The sequence below is a fragment of the Peromyscus leucopus genome, chromosome 16_21 (assembly GCF_004664715.2).
Source record: "Peromyscus leucopus breed LL Stock chromosome 16_21, UCI_PerLeu_2.1, whole genome shotgun sequence".
Taxonomy (NCBI): domain Eukaryota; kingdom Metazoa; phylum Chordata; class Mammalia; order Rodentia; family Cricetidae; genus Peromyscus; species Peromyscus leucopus.
This window is the reverse complement of record NC_051084.1, coordinates 18977664-19002487: the sequence shown is the minus strand read 5'-3', so window position 1 is coordinate 19002487 and position 24824 is coordinate 18977664. Positions and strand designations below refer to the sequence as shown.

General features: G+C 49.7%; 1 protein-coding gene across 14 annotated transcripts in view; it reads right to left on the bottom strand.

Annotated features, from left to right (window-relative positions):
* Pcbp3 (poly(rC) binding protein 3) overlaps positions 1 to 24824 on the bottom strand; it is a 207491-nt gene that overhangs the window by 21756 nt on the left and 160911 nt on the right. For 9 of the 14 annotated variants that reach the window (XM_028874300.2, XM_028874294.2, XM_028874290.2 and 6 more), the window contains 7 exons: positions 17005 to 17159; positions 15845 to 15868; positions 14867 to 14899; positions 14230 to 14346; positions 4895 to 5026; positions 3629 to 3757; positions 774 to 917 (listed from right to left, as the gene is read on the bottom strand). In XM_028874300.2, the coding sequence (XP_028730133.1) occupies positions 774 to 917; positions 3629 to 3757; positions 4895 to 5026; positions 14230 to 14346; positions 14867 to 14899; positions 15845 to 15868; positions 17005 to 17159 (734 nt within the window). The remainder of the gene's footprint in view (positions 1 to 773; positions 918 to 3628; positions 3758 to 4894; positions 5027 to 14229; positions 14347 to 14866; positions 14900 to 15844; positions 15869 to 17004; positions 17160 to 24824) is intronic. The other 5 variants (XM_028874296.2, XM_028874297.1, XM_028874298.2 and 2 more) reach the window with 1 other exon arrangement.

Below are 24824 nucleotides of genomic sequence, written 5' to 3'. Positions count from 1 at the left end.
ACATCGCGGCCGACGGGACACAGAGCTCTTCTGGGCACACCCCTGGCTGTCCGTGTTCAAGTCATCTGTGTGGATGGGTCTCATGTACATAATAAGGTGGGCACCCGAGCTTTGGTGAGCATGTAAGGATGTCAGAAAGGGACCTTCTCCAGTCTCTCTCCCCTTCCTAGTCAGCGCTGCCCACAGAATAAGCCGTTCCCCATTCTACCTTCCACCCCCCTTCTCTAGGCCACAGATGTCAGCCACTAAATCCTCAAGGATGGGTTTGTAAATGTGGTCTCTGCCTGGAAGGATGTCTACTCAGGCAGACAAGGGATAGCAGGGATGAGCCCAGCCACAGTGGGACATGGGCTAGCCTGAGGTCATTCATCTCCTCATAGGGAGGTACCTGCCACTCCCTGAGTATATGGTAAGGTCTTGGATGTGCTTTAGGAAAATGGAACCCTGGTTCCCATAGCTCTAGAGGATTCAAACACAAGCCATGGTCACCCAGAATGTTTCTGCTCACTTACTACCAAAGCTGCCCAGCGACATCCACAGAGGAGGTTTGGCAGGCATTATTAGGCAACAGCTAATTTTGCCTGGGTCTGCAGGTCTCTCCTGTCTCAGTCAGGGATCTCACTGGGGAATGTGTTCAAGGGATGTAGCTGTGAGCTACAGTTGTGCCCCCCCAGTTCCCCCCCCCACTGCCTGGTGTGAGCCGGAGAGCTCTGTGTCCATCGCGGGGTGGGAGACGTGCACGTGAGAAGGCGAGAAAACCTGAGTGCACTAACGGGCAGCGGCGGGTGCTGCAGTAAAAGGCTGAGGTTGGCAGTGGAGGCCGCGAGCGGGTCGGCTCTTACCTGACCACCTGCAAAAATGACAGGGGTGGAGGCGGGCTTTGGGCGGTAGGGAATGGTGGCACCTTTCGGTGGGGACTAGGAAAAGGGACAGGAGAGGGAGAGAGCGGTTAGAACAGCTTTGCGGGTAGCCTTGGGCTGCCTTCCCACCCCCACCCCCTCTGTGGGACCCCCAGCCCTTTAGGTGTGGCCAGCAAAGGCTCCAGAGGCCACAACAGTGAGGGGAGGGGACACCCAGGGACATCAAAAGGAGATGACCCTGCTGCCCTCAGCACACTGAGGCAGGCCGATTCTCCATCTTCACTGCCTTCTTCCTTGGGACGGACATTTCTTTCCCCAGGCCTGCACCAACTGCTCCCATCCTCAATAGACCCCGTGGCTAGCCAGGCAGGAGCCGGGTACCACTGGTGTGCCAAGGGAGGTGGGCCACCTGCTTGCTGGGAAGGGACTGCCAGCAGCTGTCCCCACAGGCTGTGCATGCCACCCTCCCTGCTGCCACCCTCTCCTCCTTGCATGGTCCCCCGGGGGTCCGAAGGTAGACATGGCAGTGACTTCACGGAGGAGCAGCTTGCATCCTCTGATAGAAAATACTTGAGTCCCTGGAAAACGCCAACCTTGAGCACAACTGACATCGGGAACTGATGTCGAGCAAGCCAAGTTCTCTGCTTATCCTATAGCAGTGGTCATTAGAGCGGCTTAGAATCCTTCTGTTTCACCAGTGAAAAAATTAGGGAGCTCCCAGAGGTCAAATGAGATCCCACAATGACGAAGTCTGCTATAATTTTCTTTGACTACCCTTGGGTCCAGATATAGGCTTTCTCTTAGCAATGTGGCCCTTGTTTTTAGCGGGTGCTTTGTTACAGCAACAAGTAACTATCTCACAGGCCAACCCTGCAAGGACAATGACCACAGCATACCAGAGCCTCTGAGGGTGTAACCTTGGAGTATTTCTTAGCCTGAAGCTGACAGTAGTTGGCGAAGGACGCAGTCTGAGCTGGCCCTTGGGAATGCCCATATTCCCCATTGCTGGGGTCCCAAAAAACGCCTCCTAGAGCCTCTGTGTAAACCTGGCTTGCTGAGAAAGCTTGCTGAGGCTTCCCGGACAGACGGCAGGTCTGTGGTACAGGATTGTGCCAAGAGCTCCCACGTGTCCAGCACGTACCGTAGCTGTACATTGCTTCTGCCAAGTACTCCAGATACTAGCAGCATCATTACCTGTGCTCCAGGCTGCTTCCCTCCCGACACGGGAGCCCCTGTGCCCAGTTTCATTTCCACCCACCCACAGAAGAGTGACCTTCTGGGCTTAGACCGTCAACATCCGCAGGTAGGCAAGGCACACAGGCTGTTCTCGAGGGTGCAGGAGGCACCAGAGTTGAAGGCAGGAGGTCCATAAGGGCAACGCTTGCTTTTGTTGTAGACTTCACCCAAGTACATTTGCCGGGGTACACCCCTTAAGCAAGTTTGAAAGGCCTTTGATTGACAAGTAGGACCTTTTCCTAGCTGTTCTTTGGGTAGAAATGAGGCTGTTTTCACTGTGAGGTCTTCTTTCCTGGTGAGCGGGTCACTCCCTTCAGCTTCTGGAAACCGCATCACGAAAAGGCGAGTAGGGTGTCCCTGTCAGGCCAGTCTCCACTGCTGACATCCACAGTGTGCGTGGCCATGGTTTCTCTTACACTGTCTAGAGACGTGAGTTCTGACACACCGCCCCAGACGTTGGTCCCACTCTTGAGCCTGGAAGTCTGCCAGGAACTTCTGACAAGGACACATATTCTGTCCTGAGCAGTGGGCAGTTGGGCCCCGAGGTCCACTGAAGAACCGACCGCTACCAGCACTCACTGCCACTGAGCTCGGCACGTGCTTCTCACTGCTTGGTGCAGGTTACAGTACAAAGAGTCATGATCCCCAGCCTCTGGGCTCCTGTGATGGGACCATCCTATCCCCCGACCAGTGTATGGGGAAAACTGCATGACAATAACACTTTGAAAAATATCTTTACCTTCACAGAAAATTCTTTAGGGAAACAAAACTATGCAAACATTAAAAAAAAAAAGAGTTAAGTGTGAGGTTTGACCATAATGTCAATTACACAGAGCAGATGACCCAGCAGCTGATTAGTGGAGTTAGTTCTGTGGAGACGTGGTAGTGGCCTCGGCTTGGGCTACGGGAGGACAGAGGTCAGCAGTGCTCCAAACGGTGAGAGGTCCTCTTTGGGGAAGGGTCACAGAAGGAGCTTGAGGGAAGACCACAGTGCAGAAGCTGCTGTGAAGTCTGCTTCACTCTTGCCTGGAACTCAAGGAGGCTGTGCCTGCCCACCGGCTCCTCCTTTCTTCCGTCTTACCCCTCGGTTCCCACATCTTTCTTTTCACATTGTATTTTCCTGGGTCTGTCCAAGTCCTCCCGTGAGTACAGGACAGTTGTTCTCTTCAAGTCTGCAGACCTATAGGCCTATCGTGCTGGATGGCCTGACAGGCAGGAGACTTCCTCTTCCACTTCACCACGCCTGCCTCTGTCTGGTCAGAGTGGTCACCACTTCCACGGCTGAAACCTCATGATCTGCCCCCCCCCATGCTCTCCCACTCACATCCAGACAATGCCCACAGGCTACCATCAGGTGACACTTTCCAGGGTGTCCCTTCAGCTCATGCCTGCACCCCAAGTGACTACATGACTCCTCAGGTCAACCGAGGCACACAAGCCCTTAGTGACAAAGCTAGAGTCACACAGAGTGAGCTCGGCAATGAGCAAGGCGGGCAGGCGACATGTGTTGGCCCACGACGTTCATACTGTACCTCCAGCATGACCACACAGATCTGCTTCACACACTGGATGATGGCATCTGGGGTCCCTGAGATAGTCACTGCCCGCTCTGTGGAGTTGGGCAGCATGTCACCCGCCACCTGGACCTGAGCACCTGTGGACTGCAGAGAAGGGCCGTTGGAAGGAGAGCAGCAGATTGTGAGCAGGGACACGTACAGAAGGAACAGCACTTCCAGCTCTTGAGGATGCATTCAGGGTGGTCTACACCATGAAAACCCTTCAGTAGAAACAGGGCCTCAGCTGGTCACAGTGCCCTCCCTCATCTTACCACCCAGATGTCACTTTCCTGTCTCCTCTCCCTTCAATCTGCCTCTGTACACCTCTGACTTAGTGAGCTCTGACTTCCATCTCATCCAGTGTGTTGGACAGGAGGCCCTGAATCTGTAGAGGAATGTCTACTGGGAAACAGGAGTGCTCTTCCTAGCACCGAGAATTCTTCCTCCATGGAAGTAGGTCACATGGAGGTCAGGAAGCCTGAGTCTGGGACATGCCTGATCTTGATGTCTGGCTACCACATACATTAAATGACTACTTGGGTCCTCAGGACAAGTGAGGCACACAAACCTTAGTGACAATGTCAGGGAGTCACATGCACAACGAACCTGGCATCTTCTAAGTCACAGAAGAGGACAGGAAGGAATCAAGAAAGGGTAGCTGCCCTCCTGCTTAAGAGAAGGACTTGGGCCAGGCGTGGTGGTGCACACCTTTAATCCCAGCACTCGGGAGGCAGAGATGGGTGGATCTCTGTGAGTTCGAGGCCAGCCTGGTCTACAAAGTGAGGACAGCCAGAGCTACACAGAGAAACACTGTCTCAAAAAACCGAAAGAGCGAGAGATGGAGGGAGAAAGACTTAGCCTTCCTTAAAGTAAATGTTCTCAATGTCAAACCCACATCAGGTTCAGGCTCTTCTAGTGTCATCCCAGGAGGCGGGACCTGATGGACAAAAGGGCATCTCTCAGGCAGAGTGTGCCTGGAGCCACACAACTTGGATGCTAAAACCTGCCTGTCCAAGGACCTCCAGCCAATCTTTGTTCTTGTCCTTGGCAAAGCAGGGCTACTCTTGGCATAGGTCACGGTGTGCACGTGTGCATGTGGCAAGGTTCCCCACGTCCCATTTTTCACTGGTGAACTGGACTGTCTGTCATGTTTGCACACCAGCTTTGAGCCTTTGGGCTCTGCAGGGTCAGTGTGTACACTTACAGACGGTGTGGGAGACATGCAATAAGGATGGGCAGTACCTCCCGGATTTCCTTGATCTTAGAGCCACCTTTCCCGATCAAGGACCCGCACTGGCTTGCAGGCACCACTAGTCGCAATGTCACTGGGGGCTTGCTGGTGGCAGGGCTGTTGCTCATGGAATTAATGATGTCCTAGGGAGAAGAAAACAGGCATGTTGGACTCATATTAGTGAGGTGCAGTGGTGTGGCTTAGGACCACTGTGAGGGCATGTATGCAGCATCTGCCTTTACCTGCTTCAATGTACACTGGAAAGAACGCCAGGAGCCTCCCCCACACAGAGAAGGGATGCAGAAAGTGGACCTGGCAACCATGGGAACTTCGGAGCCAGGCCAGGCTTAGAGGAACAGGAGATATGGGCCACATGGCTATATGTGCCAATTACACACATGGATTCAGAAGGCTGGGTGGTCAGTGAGTCATAGGGGACTCAGGACAGGGTATAGGTTTAGAAGACACATGATCAGGTCTGACCTCAGCATGAAAATCTACTGGGTATAAGGACTTCAACAGACAGATGTGTGAGGTAGATTTGCCTGGGGTCAGTGAAGAGCAGGTGGAAGGGGGGCACCCCCAAGGGTTGTTAATAGCTGGTCAGATGGAACTGGGAGAGTCCAAGGCCTGTTTACAAGAAAACTCAGAGGAGCCTCTGCATCAGGGGGCCTGATTACAGAGGAGGCAGCCCGATTTGGTGTAAAGAAGCTGAGACCAACATACATCACCATCCTGGGGAGCCACACCCAAACCTCTGGAGTGTGGCCAGAACTTGACCTATCTTCCTCATATCTATCTCCACTTTCTAATTCCCAACTATGCAGAAAGAACAAAAACAAAACAACCCCTCCCTTTTCCTGGGTGATCACCAGGGAGCCTCGCTTCTGGTGAGCCACGGCTCCTACCCAGACACTTCATCTGCTGCACCAGGGAAAGGGGCTGACCCCTTGCCCACCCAGCTTTGCACACACCGCTTCAGCTGCTCCATTTGGACAGCGTGCTCATCTCTCTGCATTTCCCTTTGTCCTGGACCCAGCCTCTACCCAGGTCGAGTACCCAGAGGCCTCTGTGCCTGCTGCTCAGCTCTGCATCTAGACCCACCCTCTTGGGATTGAGCTCTTCTGGTCGTCCCCAGCCTGGGGGCTGATTTTGGATGCCGTCTATGGTAGACTTGGGGCATGACCTCTCATTCCTATGGTGGCTTTGGTGTGACTGCTATGTGCTAAGTTGTCATCGACTAGAAAAGACTAGCTAGCATTTGAAAATATTAGAGACAGATGAGGGCACTTTCAGGCCATGTATCACCTTTTTAGCAAATGAGAAAGCAAGACTTGGCTCAAGGCCTCTGAACCACTCCCAATGGGTTTTATACATGGTTTCCTGTCTCCTGGAGTGAGGGTGTTTTAGCTATTATATGTGTGTTTCAGGAGGTAACAGAAGCATTTCCTTGCAGAAAGCTATAGCCCTTAAAGTTGCTAAAAATGGCTTGGTTTTATTTAGTTTGGGAGCATACCAACTTTTATACCAAATGTCAGGGACCATGCTTTAGAGGAATCAGTTCTTAAGAACTCTGGAGGGAGTGACCTGTTATCAACACAGCCTCATTACTGCAGTGGTCTGGGGAGCTGAAAGGATCACTGGTAATTAAAATTACCAACACCTTCAGGGCTTGGGGTATAGTTCAGTGATGGCATGTACTCAGAATGTGCAAGTTCTCAGCTTGATACCTGGCACAAAGCATAAACCAAGTTTCCAGGATGCCTTGAGATTCTTAGTCCAAAGACAAATCGCCAATTCTATGGCCACACTGCCCACTACTTGCAGATACTTTTTTCCTGTGACTGGTCAGCCTGAGTTTAGGGATTTCATGCTGACACCACACTCTGTCCTGCTACAGGCAAAGGTGACAACATACTACGAGATGGCTCAGGCTGCCCTGTCTACCACCACCAGGCTGAGGTAGCTTCCCAAGCACCTCTTTCTAACCTACCACCAGGAGGCGCTGTCTCCTCATGAAAGTGGCCCTGGAGCCTCATGGAAGGGACCAAATAGGACACTTAAAAAAACGCAGCAATGAACACCCAGAGAGCTGATGCTTAAGCCTTCTACATGTTTCACAGCTCAAACCACAATCTGGTATTCCATATAGTAGAAAAGTAGTTCCAGAAGATCTCAGAGATCCTCTAGGATCAGCAAGAGAGAGCTAAACAGATAACCACAGGAAGCCAGGAACTGGGAATGGTGGACTGTCTCCTCCGGAAATAGCATTCCAACCTCCTTATCTAATTCATCTGCTGTGGTTTCCATCTGGAATTGTCCCCACCCATCCCCAAAAGGTCCACATGTTAAAGGCTTGGCTTCCAGCCCGTGCTGGGAGATGTGATGGTTAATTTTGACTGTCAACTTGACAGGATCTAGAATCACTTAGGAGACAGAACTCTGGGTGTATCTGTGAGGAGGTGTCTAGGTTAGCTTAACTGAGGTGAAAAGACTCACTCTAAATGTGAGCATCACTGGGGGTCCGTCTAAAGGTGAGCATCACCAGGGTGACTCTAACAGCAACATCCATCTCTTCTTTGACTGTAGATGTACTGTGACCAGGTGCCCAAGCTTCTGCTGCCATGCCTCCCCTGCCATGATGGACGGTGCCCTTGAACTATAAGTCAGAATACACCCTTGCTCCCTTTAGTTGTCTTTCATCAGGTATTTTGCCACAGCAACAAGAAAAGTAACTAACATGGGAGGTGATGGAACTTTAGGAGGCGGGCCTTAGTGGGTGGCTTAGTAGTATTGGGGGCATGTCCCTGAAGGGAAGTGTGGGATTTGAGTCTCTTCCTTCTCTTTTTTTTTTTTTTTTTTTTTTTTTTGGTTTTTCGAGACAGGGTTTCTCTGTGTAGCTTTGCGCCTTTCCTGGAACTCACTTGGTAGCCCAGGCTGGCCTCGAACTCACAGAGATCCGCCTGGCTCTGCCTCCCGAGTGCTGGGATTAAAGGCGTGCGCCACCACCGCCCGGCTCTTCCTTCTCTTTTTATTTGCATCTTGGCTATGGGGTAAATGGTTTTGCTCTAGCACATGTTCCCCGCCATGTTATGATGAAACCCCAACAAGCTGACTTCTAAAGCAATGGTCACACTAAATGGTGCATGAACCCTCTAGAACTATGAGCCTTGTAAGCCTTTTCTTTTTAAGTTGATCTGTCTTCGGCAGTCATCACTGTAACAGAAAACTGTCCAGTGAACGTTGGTTTTGAGGAGTGGGGCTATTGCGGACTGCCTTCATAATGCAATGGAGGCTTCAGAACTGTTTAGGACAGGAGTCTGGAGAACCAGTCTAGAAATGGCATGGGATGACGGAGCTTGAACGCGATTCCGGTGGCATCAATGTGGCCGGGACGGGCACACTAATAGACTCTACTGGGAATTAAAGTAAAGGCTATGGACTTAAGGGGACAGAGCAGTCACAGGACAGCATGGGTAACCCTGGCTGCTCTTAGCCAGATTTATAGTGAGAATCGGGGGTAAAATGAAGAGCAGGGTGAGGTGCAACTCAGCGGTAGAGCGCTTGCCAGGCGTCCTCCGGACCCTGGCTCAACTTCCTAGTGCTGAAGAGAGGAAAACCAAACAACCAAACAACAAGCAACAAGAGACTGTGAAAAGTGGCAATGTTCCAGAGAAGGAGCATGGTCACAGGCCCAGCAGAGGGTGACACAGTGGCCAGAGAGATTTAACCGCCACTAAATCGAAGCCAAGTTCTTTGAGTCAGGGCAACAGCAAAGATGCCTGGAAGAAATATAACCATTAGCATGGCCACTTTCATCATAGGCTCCGAGGTGCAGAAGTGCCAATTTGTCCCAAACACTTTCCAGGGCAGAGTCTTTAAGAAGAGAGGCCCAGAGGTACCTTGCTCATCCAGGACTACCTAAGCCAGGAGAGTACTTAGAAGTCCTGAAGTTGTGTCCAAATGACAAAGAAAAGGTGAGTCCACATCCCTGGACACTGGACAGGTTTAAAGCACTTTCTAAACTGTTTTGTTTGTTTGTTTTGTTTTTGTTTTTTCTGGATCTCATTCTGTAGACCAGGCTGGCTTCGAACTCACAGAGATCCGCCTGGCTCTGCCTCCCGAGTGCTGGGATTAAAGGCGTGCACCACCACCGCCTGGCTAAACTGTTTTTTTTTAAATTACTGCTAGTATTAGCGATAAGTTCTACAAGTCTATTGTAAGCATTCTTTTTAAAGTCTATCAGTAGGGATATGAAATTTTAGTTCCATAATTAGAAGCTATTGAACTTTTTCTCTTGCTATCTGAGCTGCCTTAAGCAAAAAGGACCATTGGTCAAACAGCTAGCTAGCTACCCTTGTATCTGCATCAGCCATCTGAACACACATGGACACTGATACAGCTAACGAGAGGAACTGCAGCCGATTGCCCTGGCTCTTGAAGGAGTAGCCCTAGCCAGGGCTGTTTGAATAGCTGTAGCTGACCTTTTGTAATCACAAGCCGGGAGAAACTACTCGTAACTTGGCCAGAGGGAGTGCACTCTCCCTGGGGAGGTAATCTTCTATTATCATTAGTGGCAAGGCCGTGATTAGTCCCAAATACAAACCTTAAAAACTGTGATTGGTCCAAAACAAACTGCTGTGATTAGCCAAACAAATGATTGGGATTGGTCCACCCCCCCCCCTTTTCAGGTTCTTAAACAGGCAGCTCCAGCTTACTTGGGGACTCAGCTGAGAGTCTCCTGGGTTGCCTCCCCTGGTGTTGGAACATCAGGTCCAGCAAAGACTTGCCGTGAGTAGTCGTCCCTTGCCTACTTTTTCTAGTGCAGGCTAAGCTACCAACACGAAGAAGATGACAGCGAGAGCAGAGCATGGGGACAGTGGTGAGGACGGCAATGGGCACAGCTTGACAACTGAGCAAACGCTGGCCTGCAGCTTAGAAAAACACTGGCTTGATCCCCTGGGCTCCACACGAACCCAATCTCACCGGTACCCTGTGTACCACTCAGCAACTCAGTAACTTTAGGTCTGTGAGCGACATGTGAATCTGAGAGTGTAGTGCTGCCACAGACACCCTGCCCAACACCACACATAGACACAATAGTCTTTGATGCTAAGCTCCTAAACAGCCCTATTTGTGACAGGCGCCTGGTTCCTCAGCCCTAGGTGCTGGTTTCTCGGTGCTAAATGCCTGAAACTACCGCTTGGTAGTTGAAGCAGCAGCTACTTTCGGAGGCCTGGGACTCACTCCTTGGCAGCACCCACTGGATTGAATCTGTCTGGTGGCATCAGTGTAGCTAGCACCTTGCTACCCAAGGATCCCACCCCTATGAGGGAGGGATGCCCATGATTAAGTGATCCCAATGGCACCCAGAGTCCAGTTCCTGAACAGCCCTCCAAACACTCTGGTTCCAGAGCAGCGGCAGGGGCTGCAGCTGCATCCTGGCTCCTGAATGCTGAACCAGTGTACCTCAAGGCTTGTCAGGAGCTACTGATGACTGAAGCAGCAGATGAAGTTGGAGAATGACCATGGAAGGAAGAAGAAAGGAAGCATAAATGAGCAGACTGGAGGGGGCAGCTGAAGACAGAGGCGGCGCTAGAGCAGAGAACCTGAGGGTCTCGGTTATTAAAAGACTTCCAGAGAACTGTTAAGTCTTCAGGACCATGGGACCTCAGTCCCCAGGCTGAGAACTGTAACACTGACTGCTGCCAATAGCTAAAGGTCCTGACACCTGAAGCTGACATGGGGACTGTAACAATTGTAGGGTTAAGTGTTCCAAAGCAGGACTGTGATACTAGAGTTAGCCGCTTGTTTCCGCTTCTACCTGACTACTTCCTCTGGTCACTGCTACTAAGTGATGAAGGTCACCGAGGCTGTTGGAGGCGAGCATCTGAAGCATCTTGCCTCCCTGTGATCTCTTCCCAGCTACAGCAAAAGACCCCTGAGTACACTGGATGGCAACATAAGGGGCCTACACATAAGGGGGCTCATGCTGGCAGCAGTCATGGTGGTGGAGGCAGGAAAAATGAAAGAACTCTAGGCCATGGGGGTTTCCATCAGACTTTCAAAGGCAAGTCTGGAAGCCCAGGCAGTATGGAGTAGGCACGGTCTGCCTTAGTTACTTTCCTATTGCTGTGATAAACACCATGACCACAAGCAACTTGGGGAGGAAAGGGTTTCCTCCAGCTTCTAACTCTCAAGTCACACTCCATCACCGAGGGAAGTCAAGGCAGGAATTCCAGGCAGGAGCTGATGCAGAGGCCAAGGAGAGGTGCTGCTTACTGGCTTGCTCAGTCTGCTTTCTTAAACAACTCAGGGCCACCTGCCCGGGGATGGCACCACCCACAATGAGCTTGGCCCTCCCGCATCAACCAAATCAAGAAAATGCTCCCACAGACTTGCCTACAGGCCAATCTGATAGAGCCATTTTCTTAGTTGAGGTTCCCACTTTCCAGATGACTTTGGCAAAAACCAAAACCAACAAATCCACAGTCCTAGTATTTTGTTACTCATGCCCTACTACAGAGTAAACTTTGGATGCCAGACATATAACTACAGGACTTAATGCTTTCCCTGCTAGGTTTTGTTTGTTTGTTTTTAATGTGTATGAGGTGTTTTCTTTTGTTTTTGTTTGTTCTTGATTTCCTCCCAGTTCCTGCCTTCAGGAATGTTTAGAATGGGAATGTCTACACAGTACCATTGTATCTTGAGTATGTAACTTGTTTTGTGATTTCTGTAAGGGTTCACAGCACTTTGCCTTTGTCCTCTGAGACTCAGACTTCTGATGAATGTTGTAATAGTTATGCTTTGGGAGTTAGACTGAATGCATTTTGTATTGTAAGACGGATCTCAGCCTTCATTGATGATCTCCTCCAAATGGCCATGTGTTAAGGGCCTAGTCCTCAGTTGACACTACTGAGAGGTGGTTACAAACCTAAGATGGGCCTTGTGAAGATTTTAGCTCATCAGAAGTATGCTATCACAGGGCACTGTGGGATCCTGGCCACGAGGTGGGTGGTTTTTCTATGTAGTGTGCTCCTACTTCCAGCAGAAGCCTAAAAGCAGCGGACATGCCTCACCACAGGCTACAAACCCTGGAACTGTGAGCTGAAATAAGCCATTTTGCTTTCTAATGGATAACTCGGGTCTATCACACTGACAGAAAGCTGACCAGTGTATCATGCCTCCTCTCATTTTCAAACGGGCCCCAGACAAGTCTCATCCACTCATCCACTTATAATATGCCTTCCTCCCTCATCTCTTCTCTTATTTTATGAAAACAGGATAGAAAATACTTACCTAATACCATTCTTAGATGATCCTAAACAGTAGCCATAACCCTTGACCTCCCAGACTACCATGATTCCAAGAGCATGGAATAAAACTGGTGAATTTGGTTTCATGCAGTGAGACATAGGGAACTACAGCAATGGTGTTTGCACACAGTGACATGGACATCAATGCCTCGACTTGTTGACCTTCCTTCTAAGAAAGTAATCATGACAGTTTATCAATCAGGTCATTCTAAACCTTTCATGCAGCAACAGAAGAGACTGCAAATCCAAGTCATGATGCTGCCCCCGGAGCTGCATCCAGACCTGTCCCAAGCAGCCACTCTTCTCTGGCTTCCAGGTGCCTCTGCCAGACGTCACTGGTCCCGTTTGTCTCAGACTGATTCTCAGGCACTTTGGGAAAGGACCCTGAGACTTGTCTGGCAATGGACCCTTAACTCTTCAATCCCCATGCCAGCTACTTCAGGGCAAGGCCAGCGTATCACTCAGCATTCTTGTGCTAATCACTAACCCACTGCCCAGAGAACCATCAAGCAGAGCCCCCCCCCCCCACCTGTGACAGGCTGTATAGGAGAAAAGACTGCGTGAATCCTCACTGCTTCTGGCAGAGGTGACTAATGGCATCTGAACCCTAGATGTTTGGTGGACTGTCCCCACCCACTGGCATAAGCATTACTAAATGGCAGCTTACTCTAGACTTCTTGCAGGCTGGTCATGGGAGCATCTGTGCTGTTGTGACTATGTCCTGCTATTCTGGGACTGAAGAGCAACTATGCGTCATCTCAAGGAGGAACCTATCAGCTCAGTCCCTGGGTGGTTCTCTTGGCCTGGGTTGGGCACCAGAGCTCTTGGATTCAAAGCACCTCTCAGGAACTATAAACAGCTTCTGCTTCTGTCACGGTAGCCATGTGCTTTCTACTAGTACTCTACATGTCCTATGCAATCACGCACTCAGTACATGACACAGAACAAAAAGATCAAGGTGATCTTGCAACACTGGTGGCCACCAAGACAGCTGAGCCCTGCATAATGAACATCTGCTCTTAAGCCTTCCCTCGCTGGCTAGCTTCTTACAAGGGCACAAGAGAAATGCAGCATGCAAACCAGTGATGGCCAGGCCATGGGTGCCATGAGAACGGCCCATACCTCTATATAGCAGCTTCTGTGGCTTCAACTCAGGATGGGTAAAGCTTGGGTACCCATAGTTTCCCTAAGACTTGCTCCCAATTCTAAGTCAGGGACCACCAGAGAAAGCAAATCCTTGCTCTCACGACTCTTGCAAGAAACCTGGCTGCCAGGGAGTCAGTCATCTCCAGTTCTCCTACCCACAGCCATCCATAGGGCATACCTAAAATCTTCCCTCTGCCCCAGTGACAAATGAACTCTGTATATGCAGTCTGCTTGTTCTCATTTAGAGGGGTCTTTGCTTAAATCCACAAAGCCCACCTCAAAATCTGACCATTACCCCTCATTTATGACAGAAAAAAGTGAGTTTGATCATCATATGTGCATAAACATTAAACGGTGACATTAACGACATGAAGGGTAGCTCACTGAGAGCACACAGAAGTATCACATATCCATGTATATGTGTACATCTCCCAACATGAAAATATACTTCTACCTCCAGCTAAGACACTATCAACTCTCTAGGGAGGAGGGCTGCTGCAGGGTGTAGCCGAGACCAGAGTTGGGCCAGTCAGGGCTTTGTCCGGGGCCATGTGGCAGACAGAGCTGGGGGACTCTGAAGGTACAAGTACAACCTGAGACATAAGAGCAGCCATGTGTCTGGTGGGAAGCCTGGGAAACATAAAGGAGGTGGCCTTCTCCACTGGGCACATGTAGAAGTGGTCAACCTTAGGAATAAGAAAGGGTGCTGACCCTCCAGCTGGACGGAAGCAGGGATGAACACCTGGGGTACTGAAGGTGTAGAAAATTCCTAAGGTAGCCTGGTCACAAAGCAAGCCAATTCCTCAGCCGACTGAGACAAACAGATGGATGGGCGCAGGAGCCAGCTGGAACCGGCCTCATGCAGGTGCCAGCCTGTGCCTTACCTCCTCAAACTTGTATGCTATCATAGCAAAGGCCTTGAAGATGGCATCGGTCGGGCCTGTGATGGTGACAATTCTCTCCGGGCAGTTTCCCTCCGAGATGTTGATCCTGGCGCCACTCTACGGTGGGAGAAGAGGAAACGCAGCTGGCAGGAGGGAAAAGCGGTCCTGGGCAGGCCTGGCTTCTCTAGGCTTGCCGACGACCTCGGCACACTAGTGCTGAGACGTGCTTGAAAATCTCATTCTACACAGGGAGGTCCTTGCCAGAAATCCCCACCCAAGTGGAATTTGTAAGGTTTTATTGTTGTTTTTTAAAACAGGGTCTTGTGTAACCACACTGGCCTTGAACTCCCTGTGCAGTGGAGAATGGCACTAAACGTCTGTCCTTTTGTCTCTGTCTCCTTGGTGCCATCATGCCCTACCAGAGGATTTGAGTTAGTCACCGAGTCCCAGTGATTCCTAGAATGTACGCCCTCTGCAGCTGAACGCTGCATGCATACGTAGCATGTCAGATGGGACTGCCCCTCTTTGCCTTGCATCCCTGACACATAGGCAGGTCCAAGGGAGCCACAGGCAGTGCCACACCTGCCTGGCCAACCTAACCTGGGGATAGGGTGACTCTAGAGTAAAGTATACTCACCTCTTCACGCATCTTCTTCACTGTTTCTCCTTTCTGGAATGGAGACACAGAGAAGGAAGTCTGTCACTGCCAGGTGCATGTGAGCTGCTACCTGCCTCTAGTCTACTCCCGGTCCTTGCCTGCCCCTGTGAGTTAACTGGTCTCTTTACCCACTGGGCCACACAATCCTGGGGTAACTCAGATGAAGAAATGAAGGTATGGGAAGGGAGGTATAGTCACCCAGTGGTAAAGCTGGCCATTTTGGGCAGGCTTTGATCAGACTCAGACATATTTTCATGACAGTACCACAAATATGGTATCAGGGTGAGTCTATGGCCAGGGGATGGCCAGCAGGGGTTAAGCCTGGTTCAAACACCTTTTCATGAGTGATGATATCCTGAGAAGCCCTTTCCAAAGAAATATTAAGAAAGAGTTGGGACACTGAGCAACCAGAAGTTCCCCTATACTATACAGGTGCAGGGTTACCAGAGATGACCAAAATACAGCATGCTGGGAGGGCAGTGCCTGGCCCCCCAGCCGCACTCTCTCACACAGGCTTCTCATTGGTCTCCATGGAAACACCTTTTGCTTTCAGTGTATAAAGAGGTGTTACTAATCTCCCGAAGGTTGTTCTGATTACAGGAATCCTGACGAGTGCAAGCACGTGACACTTCCTGGGGTCTGAAGCCCAGACATACCAGTCACAGAGATAGTAAGAATAAGCTTCACAATGACCAGCTGGGGCCCTGCCAGCACCCAGGAAGAGTGTTCCCTGCATGGTTCACCCAGAGCCAAGAACTAGAGTCACGGTACTGTTGTTCAAACAGGGAAGGGTGCGGACAGGGCTGCCAGGGCAGAGCTCCTTGGGACCCTGACTTCCTCTAGCATAGTGTGCCTGCCAGGGGCTGTGTGCCTGCTGAGGCCAGTCAGCTCCAGGGGCTACTGCTACCTTTGTCTATGTCACCTTATAGAGAAAGGCAGAGTTCACTCAATAATTACCTTCCCAATGATGCTTCCAACTTCCTGTAGGAAAAATCAAGAAAGAAAGATGATGTCACAGAACATTCTGGGGCTGAGGCTTCAAGAAACAGTCTGTCTGACACGAGGGGGAATTAAGGTTTTCACAGTGATGGGGTGGAACCAGGACCTTGTGTATACCAGACAGGTACTCTCCACTGAGCTGCACACCTGTCCCAAAGGAGAGCTGAAACTCAGGTCAACAAGACGTGTCTAGGTTGTGCTGTCCAGCTCCTCTGTGCCTAGCTGACCAGGGCTGATGAGGGACAGAGCTGAGTTTCATCAACAAACTTCCTGGGATGAGGGACTCACCCATGCACTTAAGGAAACCCTGCTGCAGAGGGACAGGAAGGAAATAAGGCCTCGGCTGCTGTGGCTTGCTTTACAACCTAGGACACTGGAGAAGCCCCCGGCACAGCCCCACCATCCTCCGGTTGTGCTTCAATGCCTGTGGGGGGTATGATCACCTGTCCCAGCCCGCAGGACACCCCAGCAAGGCTCTACCATACTGGGTCACTTGGGGCGGGGCCAGCCTGCCTTCCCACCAGGGGAAATAACCTCTTCCAAAGTGTGCCTGCTTTTCTCACTGTAACCAAGCCCTCCGGAATCCACGTGGAAGGTGTGGTGCGGGTTCAGAAAACAAGAGGAGGGCGTGGTCAGCTCCAGCCCTTCTGTCATAGGAACTAGAGGCCAATCAGTAGAGACTCTCATGTGGGAATGTGCTACAAGAAGGAAAGGACACTTGCCACCACAGAAAAGGGATGTCTGGGTGCAAGAGGACATGCTTTCTGGGAAGCTGGATGTCCTACAACTGTTGTTCTAGTGGCCAGCCCTGGCAGAAAATCTTAGACAGAAGCTGGGAGCTAGATTTCTCGGGGGAGAGGTAGAGAGCACAGCACCAGCCTTGTCTTGCTGGGCTGGGCGGGAAGGCATGATCACTGGCTATGCTGGCCAGCACCGCCTGCAGGCCACAGGCACTGGGGCACTGAGTCACAGGTGTGAGGTCAGCCGGTCTCGAGCAGCTCTAAGGAAAGTATGATTTGGAGTGCACGTGCAACCCCTTTGTCGTTTCGAGATTGTGTAGAGTAAGGAGTACAGAGCAAAGCCCTGGCGGGCAGGGCCGTCCTTTGCCGCACGTTTACCTTTCCATGCATCAGTAGGCGGATGGTCAGGGTTACGTTCAGGCCACCTTCTGAGACCTTAGATTCCATCTTTCCTCCAAAATGTAGCTCAGGGTGGTGGCTTAAGGTGCTGAGGGTGCTGTGAGGAAGGATGGATGGGGCCCAGATGGCGTCACCTGCAACAAGAAGGCACAGCTGTGACCAAGGGTACTTACTCTTCTTTGGACCTAGAACCATGTTCTGGCCCCCAGGGGAGTCGGTGTGCCACTGTCACCACCACAGGAGAAGCCCAGAGTTGGGTCCTAACCATGTGGCCCTGTACAGGTCACTTGAGCACTCTAGGGAAAGCCAGTGCTGGGCTACCCAGCCTGGTGAGTCCCAACTCCTCTATTGTTTCTTCTGTTTACTTTGCTGTCACAGCAGAGAGCAAGACTCTAGGGTACCCTGACCCACCCCGCCCCCTTGAGAGCCCCTCTTTTCTACAGCTATCTAGAAAGGCTCCTGTACTCATGTCCCTGCTGGCCCAGTTATCAGCACCCTCCCCAAGGTGACCTCAGTGTCTGGCTGCTGACGTGGTGCTGCCGTTCTCCCACTGAAGCCAACCTGCGCTCTCTGCACAGTGCTGCTCTGTGCCGTTCACAGGCTTCCTGAGGATAACCTCTAGCGGCTAGCTTCACGGGATAAATGAAGGCTTTAGCTTATTATCTGCAGGCAGAGAGAGATTACAGGTGCAAGAGTATTTGTGGGAAAGTGACAAGATGAGTGTGTGCCAACATGGGTGCCCTGGGATCAGGCCTTCCTGGTGAGTAGCTCTTGCCACGGAGTTCTCCACAGGTTCTGGGCCAGCACTTTATGAGAGAGCAAGCAAGAAAGAAGCTGGCTCACCCCCATGCTGGAAATACCACAATGCTAGCGAGGCTGGCACATACACCAGGGCCGTCCACAGTGACAGCAGAGGCTGGGGAGTGGATGGGAAGGAGTGGTTCCACTAAGGTTTCTAGAAGCAAGAGGTACAAGCTGTCCATTCTCAGGAGATGCTCTGGGGGCTGGCGAGCATGTGAAGAGAAGGCAGGTCAGGAATGTAGGGCCTCAGCTCTACAGCAGGTTAGGCTCTCTAGAAGTAGATGTCTTGTGTGTGGCTGCTTGCTGCTCTGGGCAAAAAGCACAGGCAGATGAGAAGTCCTGCTGACCAGGACGTGTGCATAGGCCCCAAGGAATGCTGGACCCCAGCTAGAGCTCACAAAGAAGGACCTCAGAAGGAAACAAGCATCTGGCTCAGGAGACCGATGTGACACTAAATAACACATGTCTATGCAGACACCCTGTGATAAGCGGAGCCAAGTCCACTTACAGAAAGTGTTTCTGCTAAGGTTGATTTGCAAGGGCCATAAACTGGATCACACTGTGGCTAGTCTGGGGCATCTCCTACTCATCATGGGGACAGCAGGGCCCTGTGGCTGTCTGTTACATAAATGTTTCCAGCTCAGGAAGGAGAAAGTAGGTCAGTGCCTGCCCCTGGTGCTTTCGGCTCCAGGCTGTCAGGAGTGATCAGTCACTTGGGCCAGTGCCTTTCTGCATCAGAGGATAGGACAGACACAGACATAGACACACACACACACACACACACACACACACACACACACACACACACACACGGGTGGGGGTGGCACAAAAGCTCTCTGGGAGTGAAGAGCTGTCTGTAGAGCAAGTGAGACTGTCAGGGTCTCTCAGACTTGGAGCCAGACAAGCATCAAGCTAGAGCACTGTAGAGGTCTGCTCTCACGGTCAAAGGGTCAGTAGGAGGCAGTAAATGGGGCTGCACCCTGAAGCGGCATCTCCTAGTCCAGTCAAACTCTCCTCAAAGCAGGGCCCAGCTGTGAGCACCTCCTGCCCTCATCAGGCTAAACAGAAGCATTCAAACCCCTGGGACAACAAGGCCTGGCTCATGGTGTTAGGGGCAGGCTGTGGGGAGCAGGAAGGAACCATGCTGTTCTGCAAAGCCAGGGGGATAATCAAAGGACAGTAAGGAGTTTCTCCATGCCTGGATGACTGCAGAAGCCTGGGAAAAACCTGCACCTCCACCCTTTTGCTTCCCACCAGGGCACAGTCAGGAGAAACTAGCTGAAAAGGCAGGCCAAGGGCCAGAGCCTTAGCCCTTAACACCAAATGTTCAGGTTTCAACAGAAATCACCTGTCGTGCCAAGACCTGTGGAGATTTCAAAGTGGATGAAGGGCAATCAGCCGATGCCAATCCCAAGATGACAGAGACATTAATATTAGCTGACATCTGTGAGTCAGCCATCGTCACAGTGCTCCTTGGAACAACTAGGAATATTCTTTGTGTGGTGGTGATGGTGGTGTGTGTGTGTGTGTGTGTGTGTGTGTGTGTGTGTGTGTGTGTGTGTGTGTGCGCGCGCGCGCGCGCGCGCATATGGAGGCCATCTGGTGTCGTTCTCTCTCTCTCTCTCTCTCTCTCTGCCTTGTTCCTTTGAGGCAGGGTCTCTGGAACTTGTGTTCTTTAGCTGGTCAGGTGGCCAGCAAGCCCCTGAGATCCACCTCCCTCAGATCAGGTTTGCAGGAATCATGGGGCCGCACCCAGCTTATGTCAGCGCTGAAATCCAAACTCAGGTCCTCACGTCTGCACAGCACTCTTACCTACTGAGCCATCTCTTTAGCCCAATGAGAAGACATTGGCTCAGCAGAGAAACACAATTCTTACTAAATTAATGAACGATATAAAGAAGGGGCACAGTGGAAGTCAAATGCCAATGATGGAGCAGGGTATGCAGCAAAGCCAGTGGTCTAAGACGATGGGACCTCAGAGATGAGCAGACAATGGTCCAACCGTCAGGGGCTACAGCCGGGCAGGCAGGGCCTGGAGCCAGGCAGGGCCGAGAAGGAAAATGCTGCCAGAGAAGAACCGCGGGGCCAGGAAAGCGGGCATTCAGGAGTAAAGGAGAAGATGGAACCCCAGGATGAGGGAACACCAGGAAACTGCTGCCAGGGGCTCCACTCCAGGAGCACAGCTGGGGAGCAGCTGCCACAGTGGTGGGAGAGGGTACCCAACACAGCAGGTAAATGTGGTAAGTGGAAAGAAGGGCTGATGGACACGATGAACATACACATACACATTCCCTATGGACTCACCATAGGGAATGCCACTGGACTCTATGATATGTGCTGATAATCATGGTTTTGGAAAAGAGCACGTTTAAATGAGGGTAAATACTATAGGCTCCTGTTCTCTTGTTTCTAAAATTATTTCTGATGATTAAAGTAAAAATTATTGCACTGTCTGGTATGAATAGTATATTGGTGCAGGGTAAAGGAAGGCAAGCTTTCTACCTCCCCTTGAAACTGATAAAATGATGTCATGAATTATTAACAAATCAAAATGGAATTTTTAAAAAAGCTTAATAACTCTCAGGAAGGCAAGGGGAAACCCTACAAATCAGATAAAAGAATAAACAGAAACTAAAGGTGAAATGACAAACTTGAGCCCTGACATCTCCATAATGGCGTGTATTTACATGAAATGTAAACAGTATCACTTAAAAATGACAGTAGACTAAAAAGAACTGGTCCTATACTGGCGACAGGAAACTGACCACATTGAAAAGATGGTTCCCTTGGTGAGCAGGTGTCTGGAAAACTAAGCATCTGCATGCTGAAGAGTAACGCTGGGTTCTTATTTTATACCATTGTGTGTGTGTGTGTGTGTGTGTGTGTGTGTGTATATATATATATATATATATATATATATATATATATATATATATATATATATATATGGGTGAAGTGGGGGGGGAGATTCTGGTTAAAGGGTATAAAATTTCGCTAGACAGGAGGAATGCCTGCTAATCATGTGTCTTATAGCATCATTAGAATTCACAATTTCATATTCTTAAAAATCATTGACTTGTAGTGAACAATCTCATCACAAAATTGGTAAGTATATGAGGCAGTGGCTATATTAACTTGCTTGACTGAGTCATTTTATACCAGAGGACACTAATTAATAGAACTTTGCAACATATGAAAATAATTATGCATAGTAACACTAGGATTTGGAAATCTACCAGTGCAATCCACCAAATTAACAGAAGAAATACATAGTTACATCAATGTAAGAAGAAGGCATTTGACACATTCCAGTTTCAGTGCCCATACAAAGTTTTTAAATGACAAAGTCTAAGAACAACTACCAAAGGCCAAACTTGACCTGTTGTGGCCTGGCCCAGACACTGCATATGTGTGTGTGCACACACGTGTGTGTACACAGGCTAAAGAGCAAACTCCATGTTGGACAAGCACTAAGCTACACTTTTAGCTTCTATTACCCTTGCCTTGGGTCACATGGTGGGGCATGTATAGCTAGATACCCAGTGAGTACCCAAGGGAAGACCACATCACATTCTTACTGGAACCCTGACTCATCGTCCCACCTCCAGGCCACTCAACCTAGAGTAAGTGCCTGTGCACAAGGTGTTCCCAGCTCCTCTGACCCAGCTCCCTGACTCCCTTTGGGGATGGCTAGGTTCTCCTACATATGTCTCAGGGACTTCTGCAGAAGGGCATTCCCGGCACCTCTATTTTACCTGGGCCTGTTACCATCACCAGATTATACTGTGTTGGTCTGGTTTGTGGTACTGTAACAAAATACTGAGCTGGTACTTTATAAATCAAAAGAGGCTTACCTGGCTCATGGTGCTGATGGCTGGAAGATCCAGACAGCAAAAAGGTGGCATCCCAGTGGACCTCTGGCTGCCTCAAAATATGGCAGAACAGCAGAGTCGGAAATGGCCACAAGCAAAGCATGCTAAGAACATGGAAAGGCCTCCCTCCACAACCTGCTCTCAAAGACTTAGCTCCAGAGGACCTACATCAATCACTGCTAGTGGTGGTACCCCATAACCTAACTCCCTTGTACGAGGCCTCACCTATTACAGATCCCACCACCTCAACATTGCTCCACTGAGGACCACATTTCCAACATATGGGCCTATAGGAGAATTCCTCAAACCACATCCAGACCACAGCAGTCGTCTTCAGTGACACGAAATCCTACTCCTGGCACAAAGGAGCTCAGAACATAAGGAACAGACAGTCCATACAATGAATACTGCACCCAACTCAATTTCTGTGGCTTTATAGAGCACTCTGAAATCAGAACTTAAGGATGTCTGCCCCGATACCCATACACACCCAAGATTCTATAGTCCCCCATACTATATAAATATACAGGTTCCAGCTACATTCTTGGATTTAACCAACTGCTATTTGAAACTTCTCATTCTAGAAATTCCCAAAAGGCTCCCCAAGGTCAGCCTTCAATTAGCCACATGCCTAGCAGCATACTGAGTCCAGATCCTGTCAGGCTTTGCTGCTCAGAGTCTCAGTCCCTCTAGGGCACAGTTGGAGCACCATTCTCCCATGTTAGTTTTGCCTATCTTGAACACATACAGATTATTTCCAAATGATATGGCATAAAACTACATAACATTTGTATTGTCTCCCTGCATTGTGAGTCATCTGAAGATCTAAAAAAGGATATGCATATGTTATATGTAATACTGTACCATCTTAGAGAATTGGCACTGGATTTTGGTGTCTATGGGGTAGTGAGTGAGCCCATCATCACAGATCTGTCTCCATGGCTCCCCAGGACATTTACCTGTTCATTGCTTCATCTACTCACTGAGGATTTGCTGTGGTCAGGGTACAATGGAGGAGGCACAGACTTCCAAGTGTGAGTTGGGACAGTCTCAACCACAGCAGGATAAAGCATGTGGTATCAGAATCCTGAAACACCAGACCAGCTTCTACCCGAGGCCCAGGCAAGTCTTGGCAGAACATCTGGGAATCTGGCCCCACACCTCCAAGTGACCATTCTCTCAACTCAAGGCTCAACCTGAAGTGTGAATCCATCCATTTTCAGAAAGGAGAGGAGGCTTACTGAGGAAGGGAAGGGGTCTTCCCAAGGCCAGTGAACAGGACCAGGAAAACTGTCATGGACCCAACCCATAAAATAAAACCCTATGGGAAACTTTCAAGCTCTTGAATGTAATGCCTGCTTTTTCTTCAACGTGAAAACCTGGGGTTTGTTCTGACATCATTCGTTTCTGGCTCTGTCTCATCAATTCCTTCCTTCTGCGTGGTTGCTCTGGTTTCTTCTTCTTTAAATTTCCATGGGTGGAAACTCAAGACTGTTTGACCCTTTTTTCCAATGAAGCATTTCTCGATCTTTCTAGAGGCTGAATCTACTAGTATTTACTCTGAAAAACTTTAATACATTATTTTTTTATTGTCCAACCAACCAATTTCCATTGATACTTCTTCACCCATTACATTATTGAGAGGTACATGCTTTGATATTTCAAGTATTTGGATGCTGACATACATTGTAATTCCATTCTACTCTGCTTAGAAAGTAAATTTCATGATTTCAATTATTTAAAGTTGCAGGCCTTACAATATTAGTATATTACATTAGAAAGTAAATTTCATGATTTCAATTATTTAAAGTTGCAGGCCTTACAATATTAGTATATTACACAGACGACAGGCTACTAAGGGATTGACCCCATGCACAGCATCATCTTTTGTACTGTACTAAGGGAATGACCCACATGCACAGCATTATCCTTTGTCCCCGAATCTCACTCCACTCAGTTTCCCCCATCTGTTTTATAGCCATCAGTCTGGTTTACTGGCAAAGATTGGTCTTCATGTCATAGACTGGCCTGTTACCCTCTGTTCTGTTACTGAGTCCACAAAATACATTACTTTATTAGATTTTTGAGTTCTAAAATCTTCACTTTTTACACCTTGTATTCCCTTTCTACTTGTTTCAAAAAGGTGGGTTTTGGCGACGTCACAGGGCCATCCTTGGCTGGTACTGGCCAATCATTTCTCCCACCATAGCTTGAGATTCTTGGGTTTTTATGTCAGGTGTGAACGCTCTGAACACTATCAGAGGACTGTAAAAGTTGCATAAATCTTAGGTAGAAGTTCTAGGTGGTCAGACCCAGGGCCTCCTATGTGCTACAGTTTCAATGTCAGTGCAACTTCAAGAGGTTTTACAGTGACGTTCTGTTGTGCCAACATGTACTGTCAAGTTGGGCACACATGGGCACAACAGCAAAGCCCTTGTGGGGTGGTCATTTCCCGTGGTTATTTTTGTCAAAGGTTTTGCTGTGCTGCATGCAGTCAGATCTGCACACACTGAGCCTCATCCTGGGAGTTGCACACAACATTAAGTAAGGGATCATTTCTCACGCTCACGCTCTGTGAGAGTCCAGTACCTTCTGGGAAAAAGCCAGCCTTATCTTGCCTGCCACTGCATGTGCCTCCAGGGCCAGGATGAGATGGCAGAGACACAGAGAAGGGATGCTTGCAGTCCTTACATGCGGGGCCTTGTCCTTCCTCTCCAGAGGATTCCCTTTCCTCTGTGTTTAGACCTACTGGCTATCACTGCCTTGGGCAACCCACGGAGAATTGAAGAAAAGAAAAAAAAAAAAGAGAGAAAGGAGCAAATAGTGGAGTCTTTGCCCTGCACCCTACAGGGGCTCCCTCGATGCTCCACATCCCCAAGTACGGCGCTGATCTCAGAACTTGTAGTGTGTACCTTTGGACAGGGCTGCCTCGGTCTCCTGGCTGGAAACCAATGACTGGGTGCTAGTTTTAGTCCTGGTCTGTCAGCTGTCCCTGACATCACAGGGACATCTTTAGCAGCTGCTCCACACATTCTGCCCAGAAGGCACAGTAGGTCAGTAGGTAGGAAAAAGTAGCATGTGCTACATTTTGACTAGAGCCAAACCTTCTTTTCAATTTCATACTGA